Genomic DNA, 27,699 nt, shown 5'->3' with positions numbered 1-27,699 from the left:
TTATTTTTTTTAACTTTAGGGTTGTTAGTGAATTAATTATACACCATAATCATGATGTTAGAGAATTTGACTTTGACTATATATTTACCAGTACCAGTGAGCTTTACACATTCACATGTTTCTATAATGTTATTTATCATCATTTTATTCCAGTTTAAAGAATGTCCCTTAGCATTTCTTGTAATTCAGGTGTAGTAGTGATGCACTCCCTCAACTTTTGTTTGGGAAAATTTTTATCTTTCCTTCATTTCTGAAGGACAGCTTTGCCAGGTATAGTATTCTTGATTGAGAGTTTTGTCTTTCCATATGTTGAATATATTATCCCAATCTTCTGACCTGCAAAGTTTCTGTTAAGAAATCTGCTTATAGTCTTATGCGAATGCACATGAAGTGACAAATAATTTTTCTCTTGCTGTGTTCAAAATTCTCTCTTCATCTCTGACTTTTGTCAGTTTAATTACTACATGTTTTTGTGTACTTTAGTTTTGAATTCAAACTATTTGGGATTCTTGACTGGGTTACACATTCAAATGAGGCTACCGGTGGGCGTTTTGATTGGGAAAGGCTGCTGACTGTGCTCTGCAGTTCAGTGGGACCACTGATAGATCTTTGCAATCACCTCTGGTTGGACAAGGTTGTAGGCTATATTCCCTGGCAGGATGATGCCACTGGTTGGACTTTACCACTGGTCAGAGCAATGGGCTGGGCTTGCAATTGCTCCTGGTCAGCTTGGGTCTCCGGCTGTGTTCTGTAATCAGAAAGGGCCACAAGGTGTGCCCTGAAGTTGGGTGGGCCATAGACTGGGATTCATAATCAGGTAAGCTGCTGACTGTGCTCTGCTGTTGGACAAAGTTGCTGGCCAGAATCTCTAGAGGAGAGAGGCTTCTAGTTGTACCCCAGAATAGGGTGGTACTAGAAGCTGCATCTTCTGGTTGGGCAGAATTGCTCTCCAGGTTCTCTCATCAGGTGAGGCTTTAAGTTTGTTCCATGATTTGACAAAGTCACTGGATAGGTTCCCTGCCTGATCAAGGCTTCAGGCTGTGCTCAGCAATTGGGTAAGGCCAAGGACTGGGCTCTGTTGCTGGGTGGTGCTGTAGTCTGGGCTCTGAGGCTTCCCAGGGTTACTGTTCAGGCTCCTTGGTTATGTGGGGCCAGAGGTTATGTTTAACAATGGGGCAGGGCTATTTGCTTGGCTTCCAGACTGAGCAGGCTGTAGGATGGACTCTATGACTCCCTAGGTTCTTTGGCCATGCTTTCTGGGTGGGTGGAACATGAGGCTATGCTCAGCAGTTAGGGAAGCCTGTGAATTTGCTTCCCTGCCCAGATGTGGCAGCTGAATGGGCTCCACAGCCAGTATAGTCTGTTGACAGTAAATAAAGCAGAACTTCCAACTGAGTTTCTTGGATAAAAGGAGCCATCATTCAGCTCTGTAGATCAGTAGAACTACTGGCTGGGATCTGTACTTGGATAGTGCTGCAAGTAAGGATACTGTCTATCAAGATCTGAGTGCTGGTTGTTGTAATTGCTGTCCCCCTTCTCTATCTAATCCCTAATAAGTGAAGCCTGCAGATTCTTCTAGTCATCCTCATGAAGTGAGACCTGAATGGGCCTCCTGGGTAACATCCCACAATGCTGAAGGTACTTGATGTCTACCTTGGGCTCTCTTTTCCCACTGGAGAAATTGTAGACCCAAGGAGGTCTTCTCAGTGTGGTGTTGTGCTGACCTGGGGGATGCATAATTTGATCAGAGTCTAACTGTTCTTCTTACTCTTCCAATGTGGTCCTTCTAGGTCTTTGTGCTCCAGGAAGGTGCGTCAGCCTCATTCCCAGATTCTGGGATTTTCACAATGGTATCTTGTCTATAGATAGCTGCTAATTGGTCTTCTTATGAGGAAGATTCATCAAAAACAAACTGTGTTGCCATTTTGATAACCCCTGGACACTCTTCATACTAGAAGAATGTCTTTATTTACTCAAGTAGTTAGATTTCTGAAGCTAAATGTAATTAATATCTGCATTATAAACTGAATTTATAGATTTTGATCTTCAAGCTTGCTTTCATAACATATGATCTCTTATTAAATGCTACCATATGGATCAGCCACAGGGATTAGGTCATCTTCGTTTTTGAGTGCTAATAATACCTGGAAAAATACCTTCCATATGGTAGACACTCAATTAATACTTGTTTATTGGCTATTTTTTTATCTGAAATAAATTATTGATAAAGTGGCTATGTGATCACCAAAGCAGGTATATTTTATGCCAGAGATATAGTATTGAGGCCACACATTGATGGTTGGAAGATTTGTTTCTGTTTTGGGAAGGAGAGGAAATATAATTTTGGATTAAGATGAAAAGAAGAAAAATAAAATGATCTTTCAATAGCCATGAATTATTTTAAATTATTTCAGAATGCAACAAGATTTATATATGGAAAACGCCATTCTTGCTGACTGTAATAGGGATTGCAACTGTCCAACTAAAACATGGGATCCTGTGTGTGGAAACAATGGTGTTTCATATATGTCAGCTTGTCTTGCTGGTTGTGAGACATCCGTTGGAGCAGGAATAAACATGGTAACACATTCTGTTGGCTTTATTTTTCCCACAAAACTTTGTTTTTATGTATTGCACTAGAACATTCCCACATGAACTGGGGCCACATTTGATAAAAGTAAAAGTAAAATTTTTCTGTATGTTCACTTGATTTACCTTTTATTTCATAAATCTTATTTTAAACCTCTGACCACTGATCTTATTTTTAATCAAAAAAAATTTTTGAGTATAGCAGACATCGATCACTGAAATTTAATTTCATAGCTGTTGGCATTATTACTCAGGTAATTTGTTTTAAAAATACTCTGGATTGAAATATTTTTATCATGGAGATAAAGTTGGTGGTTTTGATATCAATTATTTACCTAATTGCTTTTTTTTCCCTTTTTTCCCCCGTATGTATGCTTGCATGTGCTTTCTGTGTTTTTCACATTCTGACAGCTCTTTTAAGAAAATGTAACTAGGTTTTGTTTTGTTTGCCTAAAAACATATTACAACATTTAAATGTTGGTTGGTTATAAAGTAAAATATAACTTTTAATTCCAATTAAAACCTGGAAACATAAAAACTTTAAAAGGACTTACTTTACTCTGTTTTTGAAATAAACTGTATTTTTGAAACAAAGTTTTATTAGTAAGTATCTAAATATTTTAACTGACTTCCAAAACAATTTTGTTTGTCATACTTCATTTTGTAACAAAAGAATATGTGTTTTTAAAAGGCTTGTCTTTAAGGTAGCTGAGTTACTGCAAATTTACTCTATTTATTTAGAAATAAATACGATTTTTCTAAAACCATCATTCAGTAGTTTGTTTTGCTATAATCCTGAGAGGCACCACAAAGGAGATGAGAATAAAGAGAATAAATGGTCTCTGCCTTGATCCAGTTGCCTATGTACAAAATATTTGTGATTTGTGTTCAAAATTTTACTTTCTTTAAATAGGATAATATTATTTTCTGATAGGTATTCCAAAATTGTAGCTGCATTCAAACATCAGGAAATTCATCTGCAGTTCTTGGGCTGTGTGACAAAGGACATGACTGTTCCATGATGCTCCAGTACTTTTTAATCTTGTCAGCAATTGGCAGTTTCATTTATTCTTTATCTGCCATACCTGGATATATGGTTCTCCTAAGGTACAGAAAATATTTTCTTTATTTATATTCCTTTTGGATCCTTTATTAAAGAGCCTTTTTCTAAGAAATCCCCCTGGAGCCCACATTATCTAAGAATCCTGTGCTCATATATATCATTTATTAAGAGTTTAACACTAGGCATTGTCAGACTTTACAAAATTTTAAAAGTATAGGAATATAAATATTCATATTTTGCCATTTTTCTCCCTATCTTTCCTTCCTTATATTTTGCAGTTAAATTAGCAACCCTCTCATTGTTTCACACAAGAGGAGACACATTTATATTTTCGTGTAAACCATATGAAATGGTCATTTTGATGGGTAAAGAGTGGTTGCCTTGCAGTCATTTCAGATGGTTCAAACTACTGGGCAGCAGAGTGCAAAGCTGTCAGAGGCTGTGTCACCAATTCCTATCTACAGGGACTTAAACAGGTCCCTCGATTTATTTGAGCTTCATTTTAAATAAACAATAGGCATAATAATAAATGCTTGAGTCTTTTACAAAGCTATTGTTAGATACAAATGATGAAGGGCTTTGCAACACTAGGAAATTGTAGAGCTAAAATTCAGACTTAGGTGTGGCATACATGTGTTCTTGTTATTCCAACATTCTTCATGTCTAGTAAACGATTGTAAACATCCCTAGTAAATAAAATTTGCATTTCTCCCTTTTTTTCATCATATTTCATTGGAACTTAGAAGCAGAGTTAAGTTCATTGTGATTCTCAGTTCACAGCACATTATCCTCATAGGCTGGGATAAGTTTTCACTCTTTCTTGATTTTGCTTTTTTTCATTCTATTTTTCACCTCCTCTCACCATAGCCACCCATAGTAATATGATAGCTACACGAACGTAAATATGTATTTTCTTTTGTAAAATACTAACATCTTTTTGTGAGTATGTGTTCCTATATTCACATGTGTGGTGTTGTACTTTAAATCTTGCTTTGGTTCATAAGACTCACGAGTACATACATTCACCAAATACTGCTTAGTATGTATATGTATGAGTTCTCACACCTTCCCCACTTGAGAGTTCCTGCCTTCTTACAGCCTCACTAACACTTGACATTATCTAACATTCTGACTTAGACTAGTCCAATGACTGTAAAATGGTAGTTCACTGATGTTTCAATATGTGATTTCCTGATCCAGTGTGTTTAGGCGTCTTCAAAATTTATTTTTTAGCTATTTAGGCTTCTGATTCAAGATGCTTATTGATTTTCTTTGCTCATTTTCTATTATATGTCATATATTTTTCTTGGTGATTTTGCTGATTATTGTCTAAATTATAAATGTTAATGTAATATTGCTTACATGATACAATTATCTCCTAATCTCTCATCTTTCTTTTAATTTCTCCGTACTCTCTTTTATGAAATTAAATCCTAAATACTGTTGTACTGAAATCTTACAATTTTCTTCCCTTAGGGTTTGTGTTGGGGAGTCACATTTTAAAAATGTTTTTATGTTCCTAATCTATACAAATATTCACCTAAATTTTATCCTAATAGCTTTATAACTTTACCTTTTACATATGGTCTTGTGGTTGTTTTTTTTTTTTTTAACATTTATTTATTTTTGAGAGACAGAGACAGAGCATGAGCAGGGAGGGGCAGAGAGAGAGGGGGAGAGAATCCTAAGCAGGCTCCGTGCTGTCAGCAGAGCTCAACATGGCACTTGAATTCACGAATTGTGAAATCATTGCCTGAGCCAAAGTCAAGAGTTGGACGCTTAACCAACTGAGCCACCCAGGTGCCCCTGTCTCTTCACTTCTAAACCTTACACATCTTAGGCTTTTAAATTTTTCTTAAAGCATCAACGTGGACCTCCAAAGCTATGTGAAATGATAGTGATGATAGCGAGTATTCTTGTACTTTTCTAATCTTAATGGAAAACATACACATTTTTCCATGATGATATTTGCTGTAGATTTTTCAGTATATAGTTTTCATGTAGTTTCTAAGTTTTTAATAATGAAATAGGTATTAAATGCTATTAGATGTATTTTTCTGCACCTATGATTCTATAATTTTTCTACTCAGTATTTTTGGTGTAGTAAAATAAATTGGTAGATATTTTCATGTTGAACTGTTTGCATGGATGAAAAAAAACCATACTTAATTATATTTTTATATATGATTTGGTTTGTTTAAATGATACTTTATTTAAAACTGTTACATCTATGTTGACAAATAAAATAGACATATTACTTTTTACTCTTTATTTGTTTTGGAATCATCATAGGCCCCACAAAGTGAATTAATAAATTTTCTATTTTTTAATTTCTGGCACTACTTACATTAAATATTTGTTGAAAGCTATATAAATCCATCTGTGAAAGTATTTATACTTTGGGCTTGTTGGGACAGTGATACTATTTATTATTTTCATTTATTTAGTATTAGTGCCTATTCATATTTTCAATTTCTACTTAAACCTGTTGTATGTAGGTGTTTATAATATTCCTTATCTGATATTCTCTGATGTATCTGAAAGGATTTCTCTTTTCTTCTTACGTATTTTTTTTTTTTTTGGTTTTCCTTTTTATTTATTTATTTATTTTTTTTATTTTTTTATATGAAATTTATTGACAAATTGGTTTCCATACAACACCCAGTGCTCATCCCAAAAGGTGCCCTCCTCAATACCCATCACCTACCCTCCTCTCCCTCCCACCCCCATTAACTCTCAGTTTGTTCTCAGTTTTTAACAGTCTCTTATGCTTTGGCTCTCTCCCACTCTAACCTCTTTTTTTTTTTTTTCCTTCCCCTCCCCCATGGGTTCTTGTTAAGTTTCTCAGGATCCACATAAGAGTGAAACCATATGGTATCTGTCTTTCTCTGTATGGCTTATTTCACTTAGCATCACACTCTCCAGTTCCATCCACGTTGCTACAAAAGGCCATATTTCATTTTTTCTCATTGCCACGTAGAATTCCATTGTGTATATAAACCACAATTTCTTTATCCATTCATCAGTTGATGGACATTTAGGCTCTTTTTATTTGCCTCCTCTACTTTTTCTTGATCATGGTTGTCAGAGGCTTGTCTATTTTATTTTTCTCTCTTTAAAGAATGAGTTTTGGTTTTGTTAATCTTTATTTCATGTAATCCTGCTCTTCTTGATTTTTTTTCTTTTAGGCTTGCTCTGTTTTTCTTTATCCAACTGTTTCAGTTTAATACTTAGATCATTTGTTCATTCTGACTACTGTACATAAATCTATACATTTCTTTCCAAATATTGATTTAGCAATGCTTCAACTAGTATTTTCTGTGGAGTTTATTTCTACTTTGTAGTGATTTGCCCCACCAGACCAAAGATTATTTATTAATGTGTTATGTAATTTCCATGTCTTTAAGAACTTTCTGTAGGTATAATTTATTATTATTATTCTATTTTTATGTTAAGAAAACTTAATCTGAAAGATTACAGGTTGGGGAGATGGAATATCAAGGTTGTATTTGGGGCCTAGTGCATTTTTTTTAGTATTTCATGTCTTTTTGAAAAGAATGTGTAACTGAATTTTGGGTATATAGTTCCATATCTCTTGGATTGAAGTAAAGCATTGTGTTATCTAAATTTTGTAAATGTATTCTTGTTTTTGTCTGCATTAATTCATCAGTTTTTCAGAGATGTTCAAATCTATAAATATTGCTGGTGTATTTCTCCCTATAAATCTCTCAGTTTTTTAATTCATATATTTGGAGGCTATATTATATGATGAAAATGTGCCTTTGATCATTATATTTCTATTGTTAGCATCACTTAATTTTCTTTATCTTTTAGTTATTTCTTTTAGGGAATTGTATTTTGTTTTTCATTAAAATGGAAGTTCTAGCTTTCTTTTGGTTCGTTGTTACTTGTTATATCTTTTCCTTTTCCTTTATTTTCAATCTTCAGTCTTTCATTTTGCTTCATAGGCAATTTGCTAGGTATCATTTTATAATCTGATTTAGGTACATTTAGCTCATTTATATTTATTTATTTATTTTTAAAAGTTTATTTATTTTGAGAGAGAGAGAGAAAGAGAGAGAGAGAGAGAGAGAGAGAGAGAGAGAGAGAGAGAGAGTGTGTGTGTGTGTGTGTGTATAAGTGGGGGAGAGAGGGAGAGACAGAGAATCCCAAGCAGGCTCTGCATTGACAGCACAGATCCCAATGCAGGGCTCAAACTTATGAACTGTGAAATCAAGGCATGAGCCAAAAGCAAGAGTTGGACACAACTACTCAGCAACCCAGGCACCCCTCACTTAGATTTCTTGTAATTATTGTGATAAGACTCTTTTTGCTATTTTATTTAATATACTCTATTTATTTGACTTTCTTTTTACTTCTTTTTTTTCTTTTTCTTTTTTTTTTTTTTTTTTGCTTTCCATTGTACAGTGGTACCCCTTTATCTGCAAGGGACATATTTTAAGATCCCTAGCAGATGCCTGAAGCCATGGATAGTAACAAACCCTAAATATTTGATATTTTTTCCTAAAGATACATAACTGTGATAAAGTCTAATTTATAAATTAGGCACAGTAGAGATTAAGAACAATAACTAATAATAAAACAGGACAATTATAACAATATACTATAATGAAAGTTAAGTGCATCTGGTCTCTATCAACATATCACATTGTGCTGTACTCACCCTTTTTCTCCTTGAGATGATGTGAGATGATAAAATGACTACATGATGAGATGAAATGAGGTGAATGATGGAGCTCTTGTGATACACAGACTGTAGCATTCAGCTGCTATTGATCTGATATGTCAGAAGGAGAAATATCTGCTTCCACACCACAGTTCAATGTGGGTAACTGAAACTGTGGAAAGTGAAACCACAGATAAGAGGAAACTATGGTATATATTGGATTTTCTTCTGCTACTTTGATTATTGAAATGGTCAGACTGATTATTGATATTCTTAATTATACTTATGTTTTGCTCATCAATTTTAAAACTTTTCAGTATTAATATCTACCTCCTAATAAAACAAGTACTTAGTCATGCTGTCTTCATGTCCCTCCTCTCTTCCCCCACCTCTTTCCAGGGTCATATTGTAGAATTTAATACCTGGATTTTTGTTAATATGCTTGTGTTGTCTCTATTTTTGCGGGATCTCCCTGGATTTCCTACCACGATGGCAAAGGGATGCAACATCATTGTTATTCTGCCAATTTAAAGAAAAATTTGAATTTCTCTCAGCATTTTCCCATGATGTGCATGCTAACTTTTCTGATTCCTGGATTCTAGAAATTGTTATTATCAATGCCAATCAATGATAGAGTTTGTAGAATAGTTTAAACTGTTTCAACAGTTTAAATAATAACAGTTTAAATTAGTATTTCACATTTCTGTGAGATCATTAAGTAGTATATTAGATATAGAGAGGAAAGAAAAATTCTTCAGTAAAACTTAAATGCCTTATTTTCTGTATTAAATGGAAACCATGGGACCTAGAGGGTCATGCTGAGTCTCTTGGCTTCTCTTACTTCCTTCCGAGTAAAATCATTGATGTTGTCTAAATAACCTATGTGTCAGGTAGATAATGTCTAGATCAATCTATAAGATTTCTGAAAATTCAGTAAAACATTTATGTTAAGAAAATGCCAATAAGATGACATTTTTGCTAAAAATGTATGCTTTTGTGAAGAAAGCTACTTTTATTTTCTCAGCTTTGAGTTAGTCAGGGAAGAAAAGGGAATACAGTAGAACTCTCAATGTGAATTCTTTGAGGAGCTACCCATGGTGATGCTGGAGTGAGTGGGACACATGAAAGTCCATTGCAGAATTATAGTCTCTATTTCTGCATATAGGAATTTCAGGCAACAGTGCAAAAGAGTGGGGATTTTGGAGAGAATGGAGAGATCTTTGTGACTCTTGAAATGATACCAAATCACTTAAAATATGTTTGCCTTGGATTTCTTCATCACATTCCTTTGAAAATTTCTATCCTTGTTTTCTTTCTGCCTTTCATTTATTTATATAATTCTTGGCTTTTCTGTATTTTGTTAATACAAATAATTTAAATACAGCTAGGGCTGCATTATTCTTGTTTTAGGCTGAAGGTTTAATCAAGAACTACTGCTTCAATAAATGGATACTGGGGGTAGAAACTGATATGAAATATTTTCTTCTTTGATAATTTTCTGATAATAATGAGCAAAAAAATGATAGGTAAAATGCCAAAAATCAAAAGTAGGGCTCGTGTGTAGACTACAAACTGGATAATCAGGCCTTGGATAACCAAGATCTGAGCATGCAAAAAAAATGTTCTAGTGCCCAGTGTGTTACCAGCATTTACAAACAATTTTTTAAAGAAACTACAACAGCATTTAAATCTCTATTTTCATTTTATTTATGAATTTACTTATTTTTTAGGTGTATCAAGCCTGAAGAGAAGTCTCTTGGTGTGGGGTTACATACATTTTGCACAAGAGTATTTGGTAAAAATTGTTATTTTTTTCCAGCATCATATCAGACCACTATTAACTACCAAGTAAATGAAATCATTCTCTCCAAGTCTAGCAAATATCCCTTCTGTTTGCAGCACTTAGTAATTTGTATGAGAATAAGGTACAAGAAGAAATGGAGAATTTCCCCTTTTTCTTGAAAAAGACCCATCTGAACTTAATTTTGCTTTTCAGCTGTTAGAAGATTTGAAAAGCAAATGAACAAAAAATACTTTGTTAAAGTAAAATGTATACATGATTGGTACAAAAAATTGCAGAAAAAATATAGCGAGTCATTAATTCGATGATTTTCAATATCAGTGATTTTTATGTTGCATTTATCCATCACATTACTTATCCTTTATAACTTAGAAATGTTACAGTAAAAGTAACAACTTCTGATATGTAAAAATAAAATGTAAAGCATTCTATTCATACTTTATTCTACAAATAGAGATGTTTACAAATATTCTACAAATAGAAATGTTTACAAACAAAATAATGTACCTTAATTCTTACCTTGTTGATGTTTTTTTTTTCTCCCCTCTTTAACTGTAGCTGGAATTCCTGCACCTATATATTTTGGAGCTTTAGTGGATTCCACATGTTTACACTGGGGAACTTTGAAATGTGGTGAGTCAGGAGCATGCAGGATATATGATTCAGCCAATTTCAGGTAAATATAATAATCTTTTTTTTAAAGAATTGCTTTCTAAGCACAGACTGTACATAAAATGACAACATTCATGTATAACACTTTCTTTTTCAGTTACTAGACTACTTTTGGCTGTGCTTGCAGAACATATGCTAATATTACATCTCTACTCCTTATTTATATACCAGAATTTTATTTCCTCAATATTTTCAAACTACTTGGTAAATATATGCATGGATACCTCCCTTAACCTAGCCTTTCAAAATAATCTTTTTTAAATTGTTTGCAATCAACGCATTATTGAAGGTAATAGCTATACATAAACTACCTTTAAAAATTATATTACTCTTTAAAGTATCCTCATTGCATCCTACATCATTTCAGCATCTTACTAGCCTGAATCTTTACTTCTTTTTACATCTACCTCTACTTTTTGAAATATTTTTCCTTCTTCGTTAAATTTTGCTGACACAAAATTCTTCATGTCTCATAAAGTCTTATTCTTTTGTTAGTATAAATCTGATTTTAAACAAAACTCAACATAATGTGTTTTTGAACAAAATACTTCCATTTGCTCTATTTCCATGTTCTTTTTTATCTGGAGACCTGAATTTTGTTTAGATCTGTATCAATTTCTCTTGATCGTACAAAATTGAAAGTACAAAAATTCTTTCATTTACTAAAAACAATTTAGCATTGTTTAAAACATTCTAAGGTCTTATTTTGATTAGTAAAAGGATATATGGCAAGTACTGTGAAGAGAGCAGACAGCACGAGATTCATTTTTTCATCAGTGCTCTGTTCCCCAAAAGCTCTTCAGAGGTAATGTGAAGGTGGGCCCGCGTACATACCTTCACAGTTGAGAAATACTGAGGATCACTGGTATAGATTGGCCTCATCCTGCTGCCAAGATTCCTGTTGATAGTAGCCTTAATTAAATGCTATTTTAGACAAGATGATTTTATTTGTTAGCATCCTATATCAGTCAGATTAGAGTGGCTGATAAAGTGTACTCGTGAGAAAATTTACCAGATGGTGTAGAGTAGAAACAGGAGGTGGATATTGTTGGTAAACAGTTCTCCATGAGTCTCTTACATTTCTGCATATCTTATTAGCAGAGGATTTTGTTTTGGACTATCTTTTCAAGGATGTTTTAATAGTAAGTGATCTTGGAGTATGTGGATGATGTTTTCCTATGGAGCAGAGTTTGCTGTCTAGGATGATAAAAGTAATAACTCTCTCTAAGAATGGCAGATTTTCTTCCAACCCGTTTAAAAGAATGGGATTTCCTAATTTCAGGCTTTCTTAGCTGTGAACAAAACCCATTGTATGCACAAAATTCACATAGGTTTCCCATGGTGTGATTTCTTTGGGACTTGAAGGTTAAGGAAAACCAACCTGAACATGAAGCTTGTGATGATTGTTGTACTGTGAGTAAAAATGTCCTTTGTCTCTGGCCTGGAAGTCTCGTAGCTCCAGCCAGCATCCATGCAACTATGTCAGGCTAAACTGTCAGTTTAAAATCCAGGGAAAATCTAGGACTCTTTTACAGTTCGAAGAATAGAAATACTGACTAACTTTAAATTATGCCAAAAATGTAAAGATATAAGGATGGCCACTTACATTTATTCCAAGCTAGTAGAAAGGAATAAAAGGATTAAGGAAAACTCAAGGGAAGTAAGAAATAGGAAAATAAAAGCACACAAAATAAGTTGAAAAAATAAGCCTAAATACGTCAGGTTTCATAATAAATGTGAACCAACTGAACTTGCTTAAAAGATACTTCCATGTGAGTTTCAGTGTTTTCAAAATTCCAGCTATATGTTGCTTACAAGACATAGCTTAAATATATATATGTGAAGAAAGATTGAAGATAAAGGTCAGGAAAAAAAATACCAGGCAGATATTAAATCAAGCTTTTGTGATTATATTAATGACTGTAATACAAAATAGAATTTAAGGTGAAAAAGATTAACAGTTAAATAAGGATATTACTTAGTAATAAAAAAACACTTTATCAATAATATGTAACAGTCATCAACCCATATATATTTATCAACCTAATCTCAAATATATAACACAAAAAATTTACAAAATTACAAGAAGAAATCTACAGAGTAGAAAATTTCAACACACTTTTCCAAAAGGAAATATAAAATATAGGCAAAAAGTTACTGAGGATACAGAAAAATTTGAATCACCAAATTGTACAAGAGTTATCTAATAGATATACAGCAATTTAAAAAACCCCAACCAATAGAATATATATTTTTTCTCAAGCCTATAAAAAACATTACAACTAAGTCTAATGTCACAAAGTTAAAAAAAAAAGTTTGATACTTTACAACCATTGTTTTCTTTCCATAATGCAATGAAATTAGAAATCTATGATAAAATGTTCCCAAAACCTCACATTTGAAATTACTTACAGGTCAAAGCATAAATTATAATAAAAATAATTAAATAACTAAAACTCTATATCAGTGAAAGCACTGCAGAGGAAAATTTGTGGGACAAAGCTAAAACAATACTCAAAGGTATATTTAGAACTTTATATGTATATATACATATTTTTTAAAGACTAATAATTAATGAACTCATTATTTATAAAAAGGACAACAATGTAATTTCAAATAAGGTAGAAAAGCCTGATAAGTAGCTCAATAAGTTATGTATTGATATATTTCTTATTTCAAATAAGAACAATAGATATAATTTTAAATTTGAAAAGGATATATCTGGGTTCAAAGATAATATATCGGGAGCCTGGGTGGCTCAGTCGGTTAAGCGTCCGACTTCAGCTCAGGTCGTGATCTCATGGTTTGTGGGTTCGAGCCCCACGTCAGGCTCTGTGCTGACTGTTCAGAGCCTGCAGCCTGCTTCAGATTCTGTCTCTGGCTCTCTCTGCCCCTCCCCCATTTGTGCTCTCTCTGTCTCTAAAATAAAAATTAAAAAAAAAAGATAATATAAACATCATTCTGGACATCCAGTTTTCCTGAAGTAGAAATTGAACAGCAACATAAAGGAATAAATAAAAGCTGAATACAAAGGCTAATGCAAAGCCTCTAAGCCTAGAAAGAGGAAGTGGTTTCTGGGTGATCAGTTTCCAAAGAAAAAATAAAGTACTTCCAAGGAGTCAAGAGATTAGATCCAGATTCAGTGCTTAATCCATGAGGTGGTGTTGAACACCATGAACTGGGTTGAGTAGTGTCCCTCAAAATTTCATGTCCACTCATAACCTCAGTATATGACTTTATTTGGAAATAAGTTGTTTGTAAATAAGTCTTTAAATTAGTGAAATTAAGATGAGGTCCTTCTGGATTAGAGTGGGCCCTAAATCAAATCACCAGTGTCCTTATAAGAAGAGGAAAAGAGGCATAGAGACACATATATACGGGACGAATCCTTTGTGAAGGCAGAGGTAGAGATTGCAGTGTTGCATCTACAAAACAAGGAATGCTATGGATTGCTGCCAGTAGGTAGGAAGAGTCAAGGAAGGATTCTTTCCTGGAGTCTACTGAGGAAGCAAACTTTGGCTTCAGATTTCTAGCCTCAAGAACTGTGAGAGAATAAATTTACTTTGTTTTAAGCCATCAAGTTTGTGGTGCTTTGTTATAGAGGTCCTAGGAAACAAATACAAACCTCTTTGTAAAAGAGGTTTTAAAAGAATCTCTTTAACACATCATTGTTATGTTACTAAGGAGGAACTAAGACATAGATATATCCAAGAACCAGACCAAACAATCTGTTCTCCTTGTGATTAATCCCAGTATCACTATAAAAAAATCACCCTTATAAAAACTCAGTCTGGCCTCAGGAACAAAGGGAAAGCTATTAGATTTAGAAGAATAAATACAGAGAAAGAGCAAACACAACAAATTTGGAAGAATAAATACACAGGAAGAAAACCAGAACAAACCGTCAACAAAAACAACAAAACATTCAAAATTGTTTAGTTTTGCAAGCTAAAACTTAAAAACACATGGACAAGAGGAGCCAAGATGGCAGAAGAGCATGGAAGTTTTTTGAGTGTCTTGCATCCATGAAATACAGCCAGACAAACACTAAACCATCCTGCACACCTAGAAAACTGATCTGAGGATTAACACACAATCTGCACAACCTGAACCACAGAATTCAGCAGGTATGTGACATGGAGTGGTGAACTTGGGAAGACAGAAGCCACAGAGGGCAGGAAGCTGCTTTTGTGTGTGGAGAGAAGACAGAGACAGGGGGAAAATATGGGAAAAGCACCCCTCCCCAAAAGCAGCTGGAGGAAAAGAGGAAAATTGGAAACAGCCACAGGGACTGAAGTAAAAAGAAATGAGTAGGAGAGGGTTTAAATTCCATTAAGACTGTAAACAGGAGGAGCACAGAGTCTGAACTCTGCAGCTTGATACCTGACGGTGCTCTGGTGGAAAGAGCAAATCCCAAGGAGCAGAGTGGGGTCCAGGAGGTTCTCAGGCCACATGGGGAGAAGCAGTTCCACTCCATTTGGTAGAGGCTGTGAGGCCACCTGGGCTCACCTGTGGCCCCGGAAGGTGGCCACATTCGCTGGTGTTGGAACAAGGTCTTTAAGGGTGAAGCCTGGTGCCAGATGTGTGTTGTGATTTTCCATAATCCCTGAAATGCTGCTGCTACACTATCTTGTGAACTTTTTCTGGGGTGGGCCGGCATCTGGCCACAGTCTCAGGGCACCAGCAGCAGCAGGGTCCAGCAAGCATTCCTGGGTGTAGCCAACATTTGGCCATTGCTCGGTGAGATCCTCCTGCAGAGAGGCTGAATGGGTCAAAGCTGCACAGAAGTAAGGGGCCTGGGAAAACAGTCGCATCTGAGATAAAACTCAGGAGAGAGGCACTGCCTGGGGCTTGGTCACAGACAGTGAAAAAGCAGGAAATGGACAAAAGCTGAAGACAGAGGACGGATGCATGATTGCTAGTTGCAGAAAACAGAGTTCCAATACTAGAGACTGGGTAGCTGGGTGACACCATTTTCACCTCTTCCATGTATGTGCATACGCACCTGCAAGCACCACGACAATCGACCCCAGTAGGCTAACAGCGCCATCTAGTGGAGAATGGAGCCACTACACTAAGCCCTGCCCAACTGGGCCAACCTCTGTCTTTAAGAACACAAGCCTCACCGCCTACTAAGTTTATGGACTATAAAATGCTTCATAGTTTGACTTCTAGGGGAAAACGAAGTAATTTCAGTTGTATTTCAGTCTGTTAGAGAGTCAAACTATTCAATTTTCTTTCTTTTTTCTCTTTTTTGTTTCTTTTTTCTTGAATGCAGAAAGAGAAAAAAATCATTTTTATTTTCAATTTTTATTAAAAATATTTTTCTTTAATTTTTTTCTACTATATTTTTTACTTTGCTTATTTTTTTTTCAAATTCTATTTTACTTTGATCATTTCATTTTAGTCTACTTCAACGTATTCATTTTTTCAAATTTTCAAATGATTTCTTTTTTTCTCCTCTTTTTTCTCTAATCTATCAAGCTACTTTCAACACCAAGACCAAAACACACTTGGGATCTAGCATCATTTATTCGATTTGTATGTGTGTGTGTGTTCTTTGTTTTTAATGTCTTAATTTTAATATTTTTTTAATTTTAATTTTTTCTACCTCATTAATTCCTTTTCTCCCTTCAAAATGACTAAATGAAGGAATTCACCCCCAAAAAAAAGAGCAGGAAGAAATGACAGCCAGAGACTTAACCGGCACAGATACAAGCAAGATGTCTGAACCAGAATTTAGAATCACGATAATAAGAAGACTAGCTGGAGTGGAAAATAGATTAGAATCCCTTTCTGCAGAGATAAAAGAAGTAAAAGCTAGTCAGGATGAAATAAAAAATACTATAACTGAGCTGCAATCTCAAATGGATGCTGTGGCGGCAAGGATGGATGAGGGAGAACAGAGAATCAGTGATACAGGACAAACTTATGGAGAATAATGAAGCAGAAAAAAAATAGGGAGGTTAAGACAAAAGAGCACGATTTAAGAATTAGAGAAATCAGTGACTCATTAAGAAGGAAGAACATCAGAATCATAGTGGTCCCAGAGATGAAGAGAGAGAAAAAGGGGTAGAAAGGTTATGTGAGCAAATCATAGTGGAAAACTTTCCTACCCTAGGGAAAGTCAGAGACATCAAAATCCAGGAAGCACAGAGGACTCCCATTAGATTCAACAAAAACTAACCATCAACAAGGCATATCATAGTCAAATTCACAAAATACACAGGCAAGGAGAGAATCATGAAAGCAGCAAGGGAAAAAAAGTCCCTAACATACAAGGGAAGATGGATCAGGTTTGCAGCAGACCTATGCACAGAAACTTGGCAGGCCAGAAAGGAGTGGCAGGATACATTCAATGTGCTGAATCAGAAAAATATGCAGGCACGAATTCTTTATCCAGCTAGGCTGTCATTCAAAATAGAGGCAGAGATAAAAAGTTTCCAAAACAAAACTTAAAGGAGTTTGTGACCACTAAACCAGTCCTGCAAGAAATATTAAGGGGGACTCTCTGAGGGGAGGAAAGATGAAAAATACATACATACATATCAAAAACAACAAATATTAGAAAGGACCAGAGAACACCACCAGAAACTCCAACTCTACAAATAGCATAATGGCAATAAATTCATATCTTTCAGTACTCACTCTAAATGTCAATGGACTAAATGCTCCAATCAAAAGACACAGGGTAACAGAATGGATAAGAAAACAGAAACCATCTATATGCTATTTACAAGAGACCCACTTTAGACCTAAAGACAACTTCAGATTGAAAGGAAGGGGACAGAGAACCATATATCATGCTAATGGTCAACAAAAGAAAGCCAGAGTAGCCATACTGATATCAGACAATCTAGACTTTAAAATAGAGACTGTATCAAGAGATGAGGAAGGGCATTATATCATAATTAAGGGGTCTATCAACCAAGAAGACCTAACAACTGTAAACATTTATGTGCCAAATGAAGAAGCACCCAAATATATAAATCAATCACAAACATAAAGAAACTCATTGGTAGTAATACCATAATAGTAGGAGACTTCAACACCTCACTCACAGCAATGGACACATCATCTAATCAAAAAACCAACAAGGAAACAATGCTTTGAATTACACTTGGACCAGATGGACTTAACAGATACATTCAGAACATTTCATCCTAAAGCAGCAGAATATACATTCTTCTCCAGTGAACATGGAATGTTCCCCAGAATAGACCACATATTGGGATACAAATCAGTCCTCAGCAACTACAAAAAGATCGAGATCATACCGTGCATGTTTTCAGACCACAATACCATGAAACTCAAAATCAACCACAAGAAAAAATTTGGAAAGGTAACAAATACTTGGAGACTGAAGAACATCCTACTAAAAATGAATGGGCCAACCAAGAAGTTAAAGAGGAAATTAAAAATTATAAGGAAACCAATGAAAATGATAACACCACAACCCCAAACCTCTGGGACACAGCAAAGGCAGTCATAAGAGGAAAGTATATAGCAATCCAGGCCTTCCTAAAAAAGGAAGAAAGGTCTCAGATACACAACCTAACATTACACCTTAAAGAGATGGAGAAAGAACAGCAAATAAAACCCGAAAACAGCAGAAGACAGGAAATAATAAAGATTAGAGCAGAAATTAATGCTATCAAAAAAAAAAAAAAAAAACAGCAGAACAGATCAATGAAACCAGAAGCTGGTTCTTTGAAAGAATTAACAAAGTTGATAAAACACTAGTCAGTTTGATCAAAAAGAAAAAGGAAAGGACCCAAATAAATAAAATCAAGAATGAAAAAAGAGAGATCACAACCAACACAGCTGAAATAGAAACAATAATGAGGATATTATGAGCAATTATATGCCAATAAAAAGGGAAATCTGGAAGAATTGGACAAATTCCTAGAAACATATACACTACCAAAACTGAAACAAGAATAGAAAATTTGAGCAAACCCATAACCAGTAAAGAAATTGAATTAGTAATCAAGAATCTCCCAAAAACACAAGAGGCCAGGGCCAGATTGTTTTCCAGGGGAAAGCAACCAAACATTTAAGGAAGAATTAATGCCTATTCCTTTGAAGCTGTTCCAAAAAATAGAAATGGAAGGAAAACTTCCAAACTCTTTCTATGAAACCAGCATTACCTTGATTCCAAAACCAGGCAGAGACCCCACTAAAAAGGAGAACTATAGACCAATTTCCCTGATGAACATGGATGCAAAAATCCTTAACAAAATATTAGCCAACCGGATCCAACAATACATTAAAAAAAATTATTCACCATGACCAAGTGGGATTTATACCTGGGATAGAGGGCTTCTTTAATATCCACAAAACAATTAACGTGATTCATCACATCAACAAAAGAAAGGACAAGAACCATAAGATCCTCTCAATAGATGCAGAGAAAGCATTTGACAAAACAGCATCCTTTCTTGATAAAAACCCTCAAGAAAGTAGGGATAGAAGGATCATACCTCGAGATCATAAATGCCATATATGAACGACCCAATGCTATTATCATCCTCAATGGGGAAAAACTGAGCGCTTTCCATAATGAGACAGGGATGTCCACTCTCGCCACTGTTATTAAACATAGTATTGGAAGTCTTAACCTCTGCAATCAGACAATACAAAGAAATAAAAGGCATCCAAATTGTCCAGGGGAGGTCAAACTTTTACTCTTCACAGATGACATGACAATCTATATGGAAAACCCAAAAGATTCCACCAAAAAACTGCTACAACTGTTTCATGAATTCAGCAGTTGTAGGATATAAAATCAATGCACAGAAATCGGTTGCATTCCTATTCACCAACAATGAAGCAACAGAAATCAAGGAATCAATCCCATTTACATTTGCACCAGAACCCATAAAGTACCTAGGAATAAATTTAACCAAAGAGGTGAAAAATCTATACACTGAAAGCTATAGAAAGCTTAGGAAATAAATTGAAGAAGATACAAAAAAAAAAATTGAAAAAATTCCATGCTCCTGGATAGGAAGAACAAATATTGTTAAAATGTTGATACTACCCAAAGCAATCTACATATTCAATGCAATCCCTACCAAAGTAACACCAGCATTCTTCACAGAGCTGGAAGAAATAATCATAAAATTTTATGGAACCAGAAGAGACCCCAAATAGCCAAAGCAATCATGAAAAAGAAAACCAAAACAGGAGGCATCACAATCTCAGACTTTAAGCTATACTACAAAGCTGTAATCATCACGACAGTATGGTACTGGCATAAGAGCAGTCACTCAGGTCAATGGAATGGAATAGAGAAGGATCCACAAATGTGTGGCCAACTGATCTTTGACAAAGCAGGAAAGAATATCCAATGGAATAAAGACAGTCTCTTCAGCAAGTGGTACTAGGAAAACTGAACAGCTACATGCAGAAGAATGAACCCAGACTACTTTCTTACACCATACACAAAAATAAACTCAAAATGGATGAAAGACTTCAATATAAGACAGGAAGCCTCAATCCTTGAGGAGAAAGCAGGCAAAAACCTCTTTGATCTTGGCCGCAGCAACTTCTCTCAATACATCTCCAGAGGCAAGGGAAACAAAAGCAAAAATGAACTACTGGGACCTCATGAAAATAAAAAGTTTCTGCACAGTGAAGGAAACAATCAGCAAAACTAAAAGGCAACCGACAGAATGGGAGAAGATATTTGCAAATGACATATCAGATAAAGGGTTAGTATCCAAAATTTATAAAGAACTTATCAAACTCAACACCCACAAAACAAATAATTCAGTAAAGAAATGGACAAAAGACATGAATAGACACTTCTTCAAAGAAGACATCCAGTTGGCCAACAAACATATGAAAAAATGCTCAACATCATTCATCATCAGGTAAATACAAATCAAAACCACAATGAGATACCACCTGACACCTGTCAGAATGGCTAACATGAACAACTCAGGCAACAATAGATGCTGTCAAGGATGTGGAAAAGAGGATCTCTTTTGCATTGTTGGTGGGAATGCAAGCTGGGGCTGCCACCCTGGAAAACAGCATGGAGGTTCCTCAAAAAATTAAAAATAGGACTACCCTACGACCCAGCAATTGCACTACTAGGTATTTATCCAAAGGATACAGGTGTGCTGTTTCAAAGGGACATATGCACCCCAATATTTATAGCAGCACTACCAACAATAGCCAAAATATGGAAAGAGCCCAAATGCCCATCGATGGATGAATGGCTAAAGAAGTGGTGGTAGGTATATACAATGGAGTATTACTAGGCAATCAAAAAGAATGAAATCTTACCATTTGCAACTACTGTTGCCATTTGCAACACTTATGCAAAGTGAAATTGATCAGTCAGAGAAAGACAAAAATCATATGACTTCACTCATATGAAGACTTTAAGAGACAAAACAGATTAACATAAGGGAAGGGAAACATATAATATAAAAACAAGGAGGGGGACAAAACAGAAGGGACTTTTAAATATGGAGAACAAACAGAGGGTTACTGGAGGGGTTGTGAGAGGGGGGATGGGATAAATGGGTAAGGGGCATTAAGGAATCTACTCCTGAAATCATTGTTGCACTATATGCTAACTAACTTGGATGTAAATTAAAAACAAATTAAAAATTCTGAAAAAAAAACATGAACAAATCTAATGGTAAAAAAGATAAGCACATAAATTCCCAATGAAACATGACTTCATTCCTGATTAAATTTCATATAATGTAGGAGTTTGACAAAGACTTTACAATAAGTATGCTTAACCAGCTCAATAGGATTAAAATTAATAAATGGCATAATATCCATTAAAAGTTAACAAGAAATGATAGGAAAAATCAAGCAGAAATAAGAATATTAAGAAGAACTCAGGAACATTATAGATTAAATGCATGTTATTGAGATAATAAAAGGAATCCTAAGTATATAATAAATTTGAAGGCAATACAGTTGAGAATTGGTGAACTGGAAGAGAGTACAGAAGAATTTATCTAGAATGTAGATCAACAATGTGAACTGATTCAACAAAAATAAACACCTAAGTAATATTAAAGACCAGTTAACAATTAAAACATACACCTCAAAAAAAATTTCTAGAAAAAGAATAGAGGAAATGGCAGATATAAATTTAAAAAAATTATGGGGCGCCTGGGTGGCGCAGTCAGTTAAGCGTCCGACTTCAGCCAGGTCACGATCTCGCGGTCCGTGAGTTCGAGCCCCGCGCCGGCTCTGAGCTGATGGCTCGGAGCCTGGAGCCTATTTCCGATTCTGTGTCTCCCTCTCTCTCTGCCCCTCCCCCGTTCATGCTCTGTCTCTCTCAGTCCCAAAAATAAATAAAAACGTTGAAAAAAAAGAAAAAAAAATTAAAAAAAAAATTAATGGCTTAGAATTTTCTATAATTTGAGGCATGAATTTTCACTTCAAAATACATTTAAAGGCATAGTCAAAAAATATATAAATGAGCATATCAGAGTAAAATTATAAACATTCAAGATAAAGAAAAATGAATATAAAAATTACCAGAGAAATAAATAGGTGACTTACAAAGAAATAACAATTAAACCAATAGTAGATTGGTTGTTTACAGCAACAACACAGCCACATATCTCTGATCCTTATTGCTTTGGGTTTGAGTTGAAAAAAAAAACACACACAAACCAAAGAGCAAGAAAGGAGCCAATATCACTAAATATAAATCTAAAAATTGTCTTTATGACAGAAGACACTATAGACTATAAAGAACGTTCTTAGTAAATAAAAACTATTGAAGAAAACGTCTGGACAATTGCTAAGTTGGGTACTCTAAGACCCTGAGACATTTTAGAGAAAATCTTGCTAACATACACAGGGAGACATGTAAAAGGAGGTTTACTGCAGTGTTGTTGATAACAGAAAAAAAGTCAAACAATACAAGTGTCTAGTCTTGATATTCAGATTGGACAAGTTCAGCATAAGGAAAAAAGTATAGGCTGACTTAACTTATAAATACACATGTATAAATACACATGTATAAATGTGTAAATACACATGTATAAATACACATGCAAAAATTCTAAAAATTAATAAATCAAATGTAATAATGTATAAAACCTCACTAATAGAGTTTAGTCATGCAAGGATGGTTCAACATCAGAAAAATCTATTAACTTAATATACTCTATTAACACAATTAAGGGGGCAAAATCCTTGATGTTCTGCTAACTATAGGAACAAAAATAATCTGGTGATACTTTACGCATTCATAATTGAAACTCTGAGCAAATTCAGAATAGAAGAGGAACTTTCTTAATCTGAGTAAAATCATCCAGGGGCGCCTGGGTACCTCAGCTGATTAAGTGTTCAACTCTTGATTTTGGCTCAGGTCATGATTTCATAGTTGTGAGATTAAACACCGTGTCAGGCTTCATACTGAGCATGGAGCCTGCTTGAGATTCTCCCTCTACCTCTCTCCCTCTCTTAAAATAAATAAACCTTTTTTAAAAAGCCATGAAAAAGACCCCCACAGAATATATAATATAATACAATTGATGGTTATTCTTTGGAAGCATTTTTATTAAATACTAGAATACAACTGCTGCCATTATCAGTATTGCATTCAAACCAGAGGTTCAATTTGTTGTAAAAAGATTTAAAAAACCCAAAGATGAGAAAAGAAAATAAGTGTGAATTTTCTAGATGAGTTTGCAAAAAAACATTTAACAAACAATTAATAAGTGAGTTCAGCAAAGTTGCTTATATAAGATTGACATGCAAAACAGCTGCTATTGTCCTCATGGGAATGAAATATTAATAATTAAAGATATTCAAAACTAGCTTGTACTCACTACACTATGTAAGCTTAATATTTAAAAACATTTTTTTTTATAGATACATCTACCTTGGTTTGCCAGCAGCTCTAAGAGGATTAAGCTATATCCCAGCCTTTTTAATCCTAAATATTTTGAAGAATCGTCATCTACCTGGTGAAAATGTCTCTTCAGGAACTATGCTTACAGAGGCAAAAACTACAAAGAAGGAAAATGAGTGTAAAGATATGGACCAAAATTCCAAAGTTTTGAATGATAATGAGTTGAAAACTAAATTGTAATGCCCTATTATATCATGCTTCCCGGAGTTGTGGAATACACTTATAACCAAACTGCTTTTAAAATCAATAGGGGTAAGTGCGTAACTTTTTCTTATCTTTATGAACCTCAATTTTTTTTTTACCCAAGATAAAAAAAATGTTCACTGATGGTATTTCTGAGGCATCCACGGCACTTGAAATTTTCCTCAGAGGACATTTATAATAACCTTCAAAACAGGATATTAGACCCAGTTTTATTTTTTATGTCAAAATAGCAATTTCTCTTTTAACTCATGTGAAATAAGGGTATATATCCCACATCTCCTTTTCAAATTGATCTTAAAAAATTCCTATTAGGAAAATCTGTTTAATTTCATTGAATTTCTGCTTTGTTATTGGGGTTAGAGACTGAAATTCTTATCCTGCTTACATGACTATTTAAATACTTTATTCAAGTTCATCATTTTTATGTGAAAGAAGCTGATGTCTTCTAATTATTTAACTTTTCCTTAAAGAATTTTTCTTTTCTTTAACTGTTCTTTAACTTTTCCTATTCATTCCAGACATGATTGTTTTAAAAATAGATTACTCATTACTATGCCATCACCTACTATCAATTTGTTTTCTGCTTTATTACTCAAGTAATATATTTGCTCATTTTGTTCAGAATACTGAAAAACTGAGTCAGTTTATTAAAAATCATGTAACAAAGATTGTTGGAATTATTTTTTTAGCAGTTCAAACCTGGTGACTAAATTCTCTCTGAAAAACAAGTATCTGTGTCAAAGGATGAAAGTATAATATTAGAAAAAAATAATCCTAAAAGTTAGAGTGTCAGATATTGTCAGAGGAACATTTTCCCAGAAGACAGAGGGATTTATCACAAATAAAAAAAACAAGCTAAGGCCACAGCCAGAGAGCTAAGCAAAACAAATATAAATAACCTTCCTAATGGAGAACTTAAAGCAATGATCATAAGGATAGCCACTGGGCTTGAGAAAAGAAGACATCAATGAGACCCTTACAAAAGAGATGAAAGAGTTAAAAAAAAGTATCAATCAGAGATGAAGAATCAATAAATGATATTGGAAGCAGGCTTGATGTAATGAACAGCAGGCTGGAAGAAGCAGAGGGATGAATTAGTGACCTAGAAGACAAAATAATGGAAAATAATGAAAGTGAACAAAAGAAAGAATTATACAACCCAAGAATAGACTTAAAGAACTCAGTGGCTCCGTCAAATTTATTACCATTCATATTACAGAAGTTTCAGAAGAAGAGGAAAGAGTAAAGGGGGGAAGAAATTTTATTTGAAGAAGTAATAGCTTAAAACTTTCCTAATCTTGGGAAGAAAACAGATATCCAGATCCAGGAGGCACAGAGAAGTCCCACAAAAATCAACAAAAGCAGGCCAACAATAAGACATATTATAATTAAATTTGCAAAATATAGTGATAAAGAAACACTCTTAAAAGAAGCAAGAAAAATGAAGTCTTTAACTTACAAGGGAAGACTTATAGGATAGCTGGATATTTCTCAACAGAAACTTGGTAAGCCAGAAGGAAATGGCATGGTATATTCAACATGCTGAATGAGAAAAATCTGCAGCCATGTATATTCTATCCAATTATCTATGCAACTATAGAAGGGAATTTTATAACGTTCCACTGACATCAATGGACAGAACATCTAAACAGAAAATCAACAAGGAAACAATGGCTTTGAATGACATACTAGAGCAGATTGACTTAAAAGATATATTCAGAACATTTCCTCCTAAAAGAGCAGAATTCACATTGTTTTCAAGTGCACATGGAACATTCTGAGAATAGAACTTATATTAGGCCACAAATCAGGCCTTAAAAATTTTTGTAAAGAATTGAAATCAAACTATGCACATTTTCTGACCGCAAGCTATGAAACTAGAAGTCAACCACAAAAACAAAAAAAACAAAAAAAAAAACAAAAAAACAAAAAAAACTTGGAAAGACCCCAAGTACATTGAGGCTAAACAACAAGCTACTAAACAACAAGTGGGTCAACCAGGAAATCAAAGAATAAAGGTAAAAAATACATGGAAACAAATGAAAATGAAAAGATAACACTCCAAAACCTTTGGGATGAGGCAAAAGCACTCTAAAAAGAGAAGTAAAGGGCAGTACAGGCCTATCTCAAGAAGCAAGAAAAATCTCAAATAAACAACCTAGCCTTATATCTAAAGGAGCTAGAAAAAGAACAACAAATGAATCCTAAAGCCAGCAGAAGAAAGGAAATAATAAAGATTAGAGCAGAAATTAATGATGTAGAAACTAAAACAAACAATATAAAAAACAAAAAACAACAAAAGACAAGCAAATAGAAAACAACAAAAAAACCCAACAATAGAACAGATCAATGAAATCAGAAACTGGTTCTCTTTGAAAAAAAATAATAAAATTGATAAACTTCCAGCCATATTTATCAAACAGAAAAGACAAAGGACCCAAATAAATAAAATCACAAATGAGAGAGTAGAAATAACAACCAACACCACAGAAATACAAACAATTATAAGAGAATAGTATGAAAAATATATGCCAACAAATTTGACTACCTAGAAAAAAAGAGACATGGTTTTGGACCCAGTGCTTTGGGCTCATTCTTATCTCCTCCTGGCAGACGGCATTTTACCCTGAGAGCATAGGGTTCTCTCTTGACATTTCTTGGTGGAGGAAAGAAAATTGGAGAAAGTAGTTGTTGGAGTGCTTTATGATCTAGGAGATCTGTGGAGGTCAGTTCTTGCTCTGAACACTTAAACTTCTTCATGATAGGGTAGACGTAATGTCATAGCAGATGAAAGTGGAGAAGAGAAAAGGAGAAGATAGATAGAGGGAAGCCTAGGATCACTTACTTTCTTAACTAATATTGTGGAGAGTCTAAGTTAATGGAAATAGAAATAGTAATTTAATGTGTTATTTATAATTCTGACTATAATCAATGCTTACAAGAACCAAAAAATAAGAACTTAAGAAAATATAAAAGTTGGGAATATATATGTAAAGGGAAAGAGAGGGAATAACTATTCTTCATATTTCATAACACGAAGTTAACAAATATTTTAAACTTGATAAATTAACATAAAATTAGCATACACATATTATTAGAACTGCTTAAAATGGTTGCCTCTGCAGCACTGGACTATCAGGAGGAGAAGAAAAAATAATATATATGTCCTTCATTTTAGTTCATTTTGCACTCTGAATTTTCCCCCTGTGCATATAAATCATGGTTAAAAAATTGTACTTCATGAAGAATAATAACACATCAGCAAAAACAATAATAATATTAAAAAAATAAGATGATGCATTTTACAGAAAGGGAAAAACTGAGTCTTCCAGTTTGAAGAGTTGTTGAGGTTCTTCAATGGGTGTTTATTGAACAACTACTTTTGCATTTGTTGCTCCTAGAGGATATATGGTCCTAGAGGTCCTGACAGTGATGGGAACTAACTAAGTGTAGTCTGTAGAATTTAAGTAGAATGAAAGTTGGCGCCATTTTATTAGGTGAATAAATATACACAGAAAACAATTATAGAACAACAAATAATAGCACAATGTAATTTCCAACACTGTGAATGTGTAACGGGTCACTGAGTAATCGGAGTTTTTGTATAAGCTCGCCATTCAGGTCTTGGTGGGAAATGATGACTCCAGATTGATAGAGAAAGAAAAAAAAAATCCAGTCCTAATTGAAGGAATAATTGAAGCGAATGAAGAATATCTCCTTTAATGCCTTTAACAAGCTAGATGTTTCTATGAAGGTATTTTTTTTAGATGAGATTAACA

The 27,699-nt window shown here is 34.4% G+C and overlaps 2 protein-coding genes across 13 annotated transcripts in view; one reads left to right on the top strand and one right to left on the bottom strand.

The window, feature by feature from the left end:
- IAPP (islet amyloid polypeptide) overlaps nt 1-10,774 on the bottom strand; it is a 96,062-nt gene extending 85,288 nt beyond the window's left edge. Inside the window, exons 1-2 of one of the 2 annotated variants that reach the window (XM_045060767.1) lie at nt 10,660-10,774; nt 8,337-8,511 (exon numbers count right to left, since the gene is read on the bottom strand). The gene's annotated coding sequence lies outside the window, so the exon portion shown is untranslated. Of the gene's footprint in view, nt 1-8,336; nt 8,630-10,659 lie in introns of those variants that run through there. The other variant, XM_019833865.2, reaches the window with a different exon arrangement.
- The window catches only part of SLCO1A2 (solute carrier organic anion transporter family member 1A2), a 125,789-nt gene extending 101,201 nt beyond the window's left edge, over nt 1-24,588 (top strand). For 8 of the 11 annotated variants that reach the window (XM_045061490.1, XM_045061489.1, XM_045061494.1 and 5 more), the window contains 5 exons: nt 2,415-2,580; nt 3,524-3,696; nt 10,070-10,134; nt 10,699-10,816; nt 23,677-24,588. In XM_045061490.1, the coding sequence (XP_044917425.1) occupies nt 2,415-2,580; nt 3,524-3,696; nt 10,070-10,134; nt 10,699-10,816; nt 23,677-23,896 (742 nt within the window). In that variant the 3' untranslated portion in view covers nt 23,897-24,588. The remainder of the gene's footprint in view (nt 1-2,414; nt 2,581-3,523; nt 3,697-10,069; nt 10,135-10,698; nt 10,817-23,676) is intronic. The other 3 variants (XM_045061498.1, XM_045061496.1, XM_045061495.1) reach the window with 1 other exon arrangement.
- Nucleotides 24,589-27,699: the final 3,111 nt, after the last annotated feature.

The sequence above is a fragment of the Felis catus genome, chromosome B4, assembly GCF_018350175.1.
Source record: "Felis catus isolate Fca126 chromosome B4, F.catus_Fca126_mat1.0, whole genome shotgun sequence".
NCBI lineage: Eukaryota > Metazoa > Chordata > Mammalia > Carnivora > Felidae > Felis > Felis catus.
The sequence above is the reverse complement of the archived record's forward strand: the minus strand, read 5'-3'. Positions and strand labels throughout refer to the sequence as shown.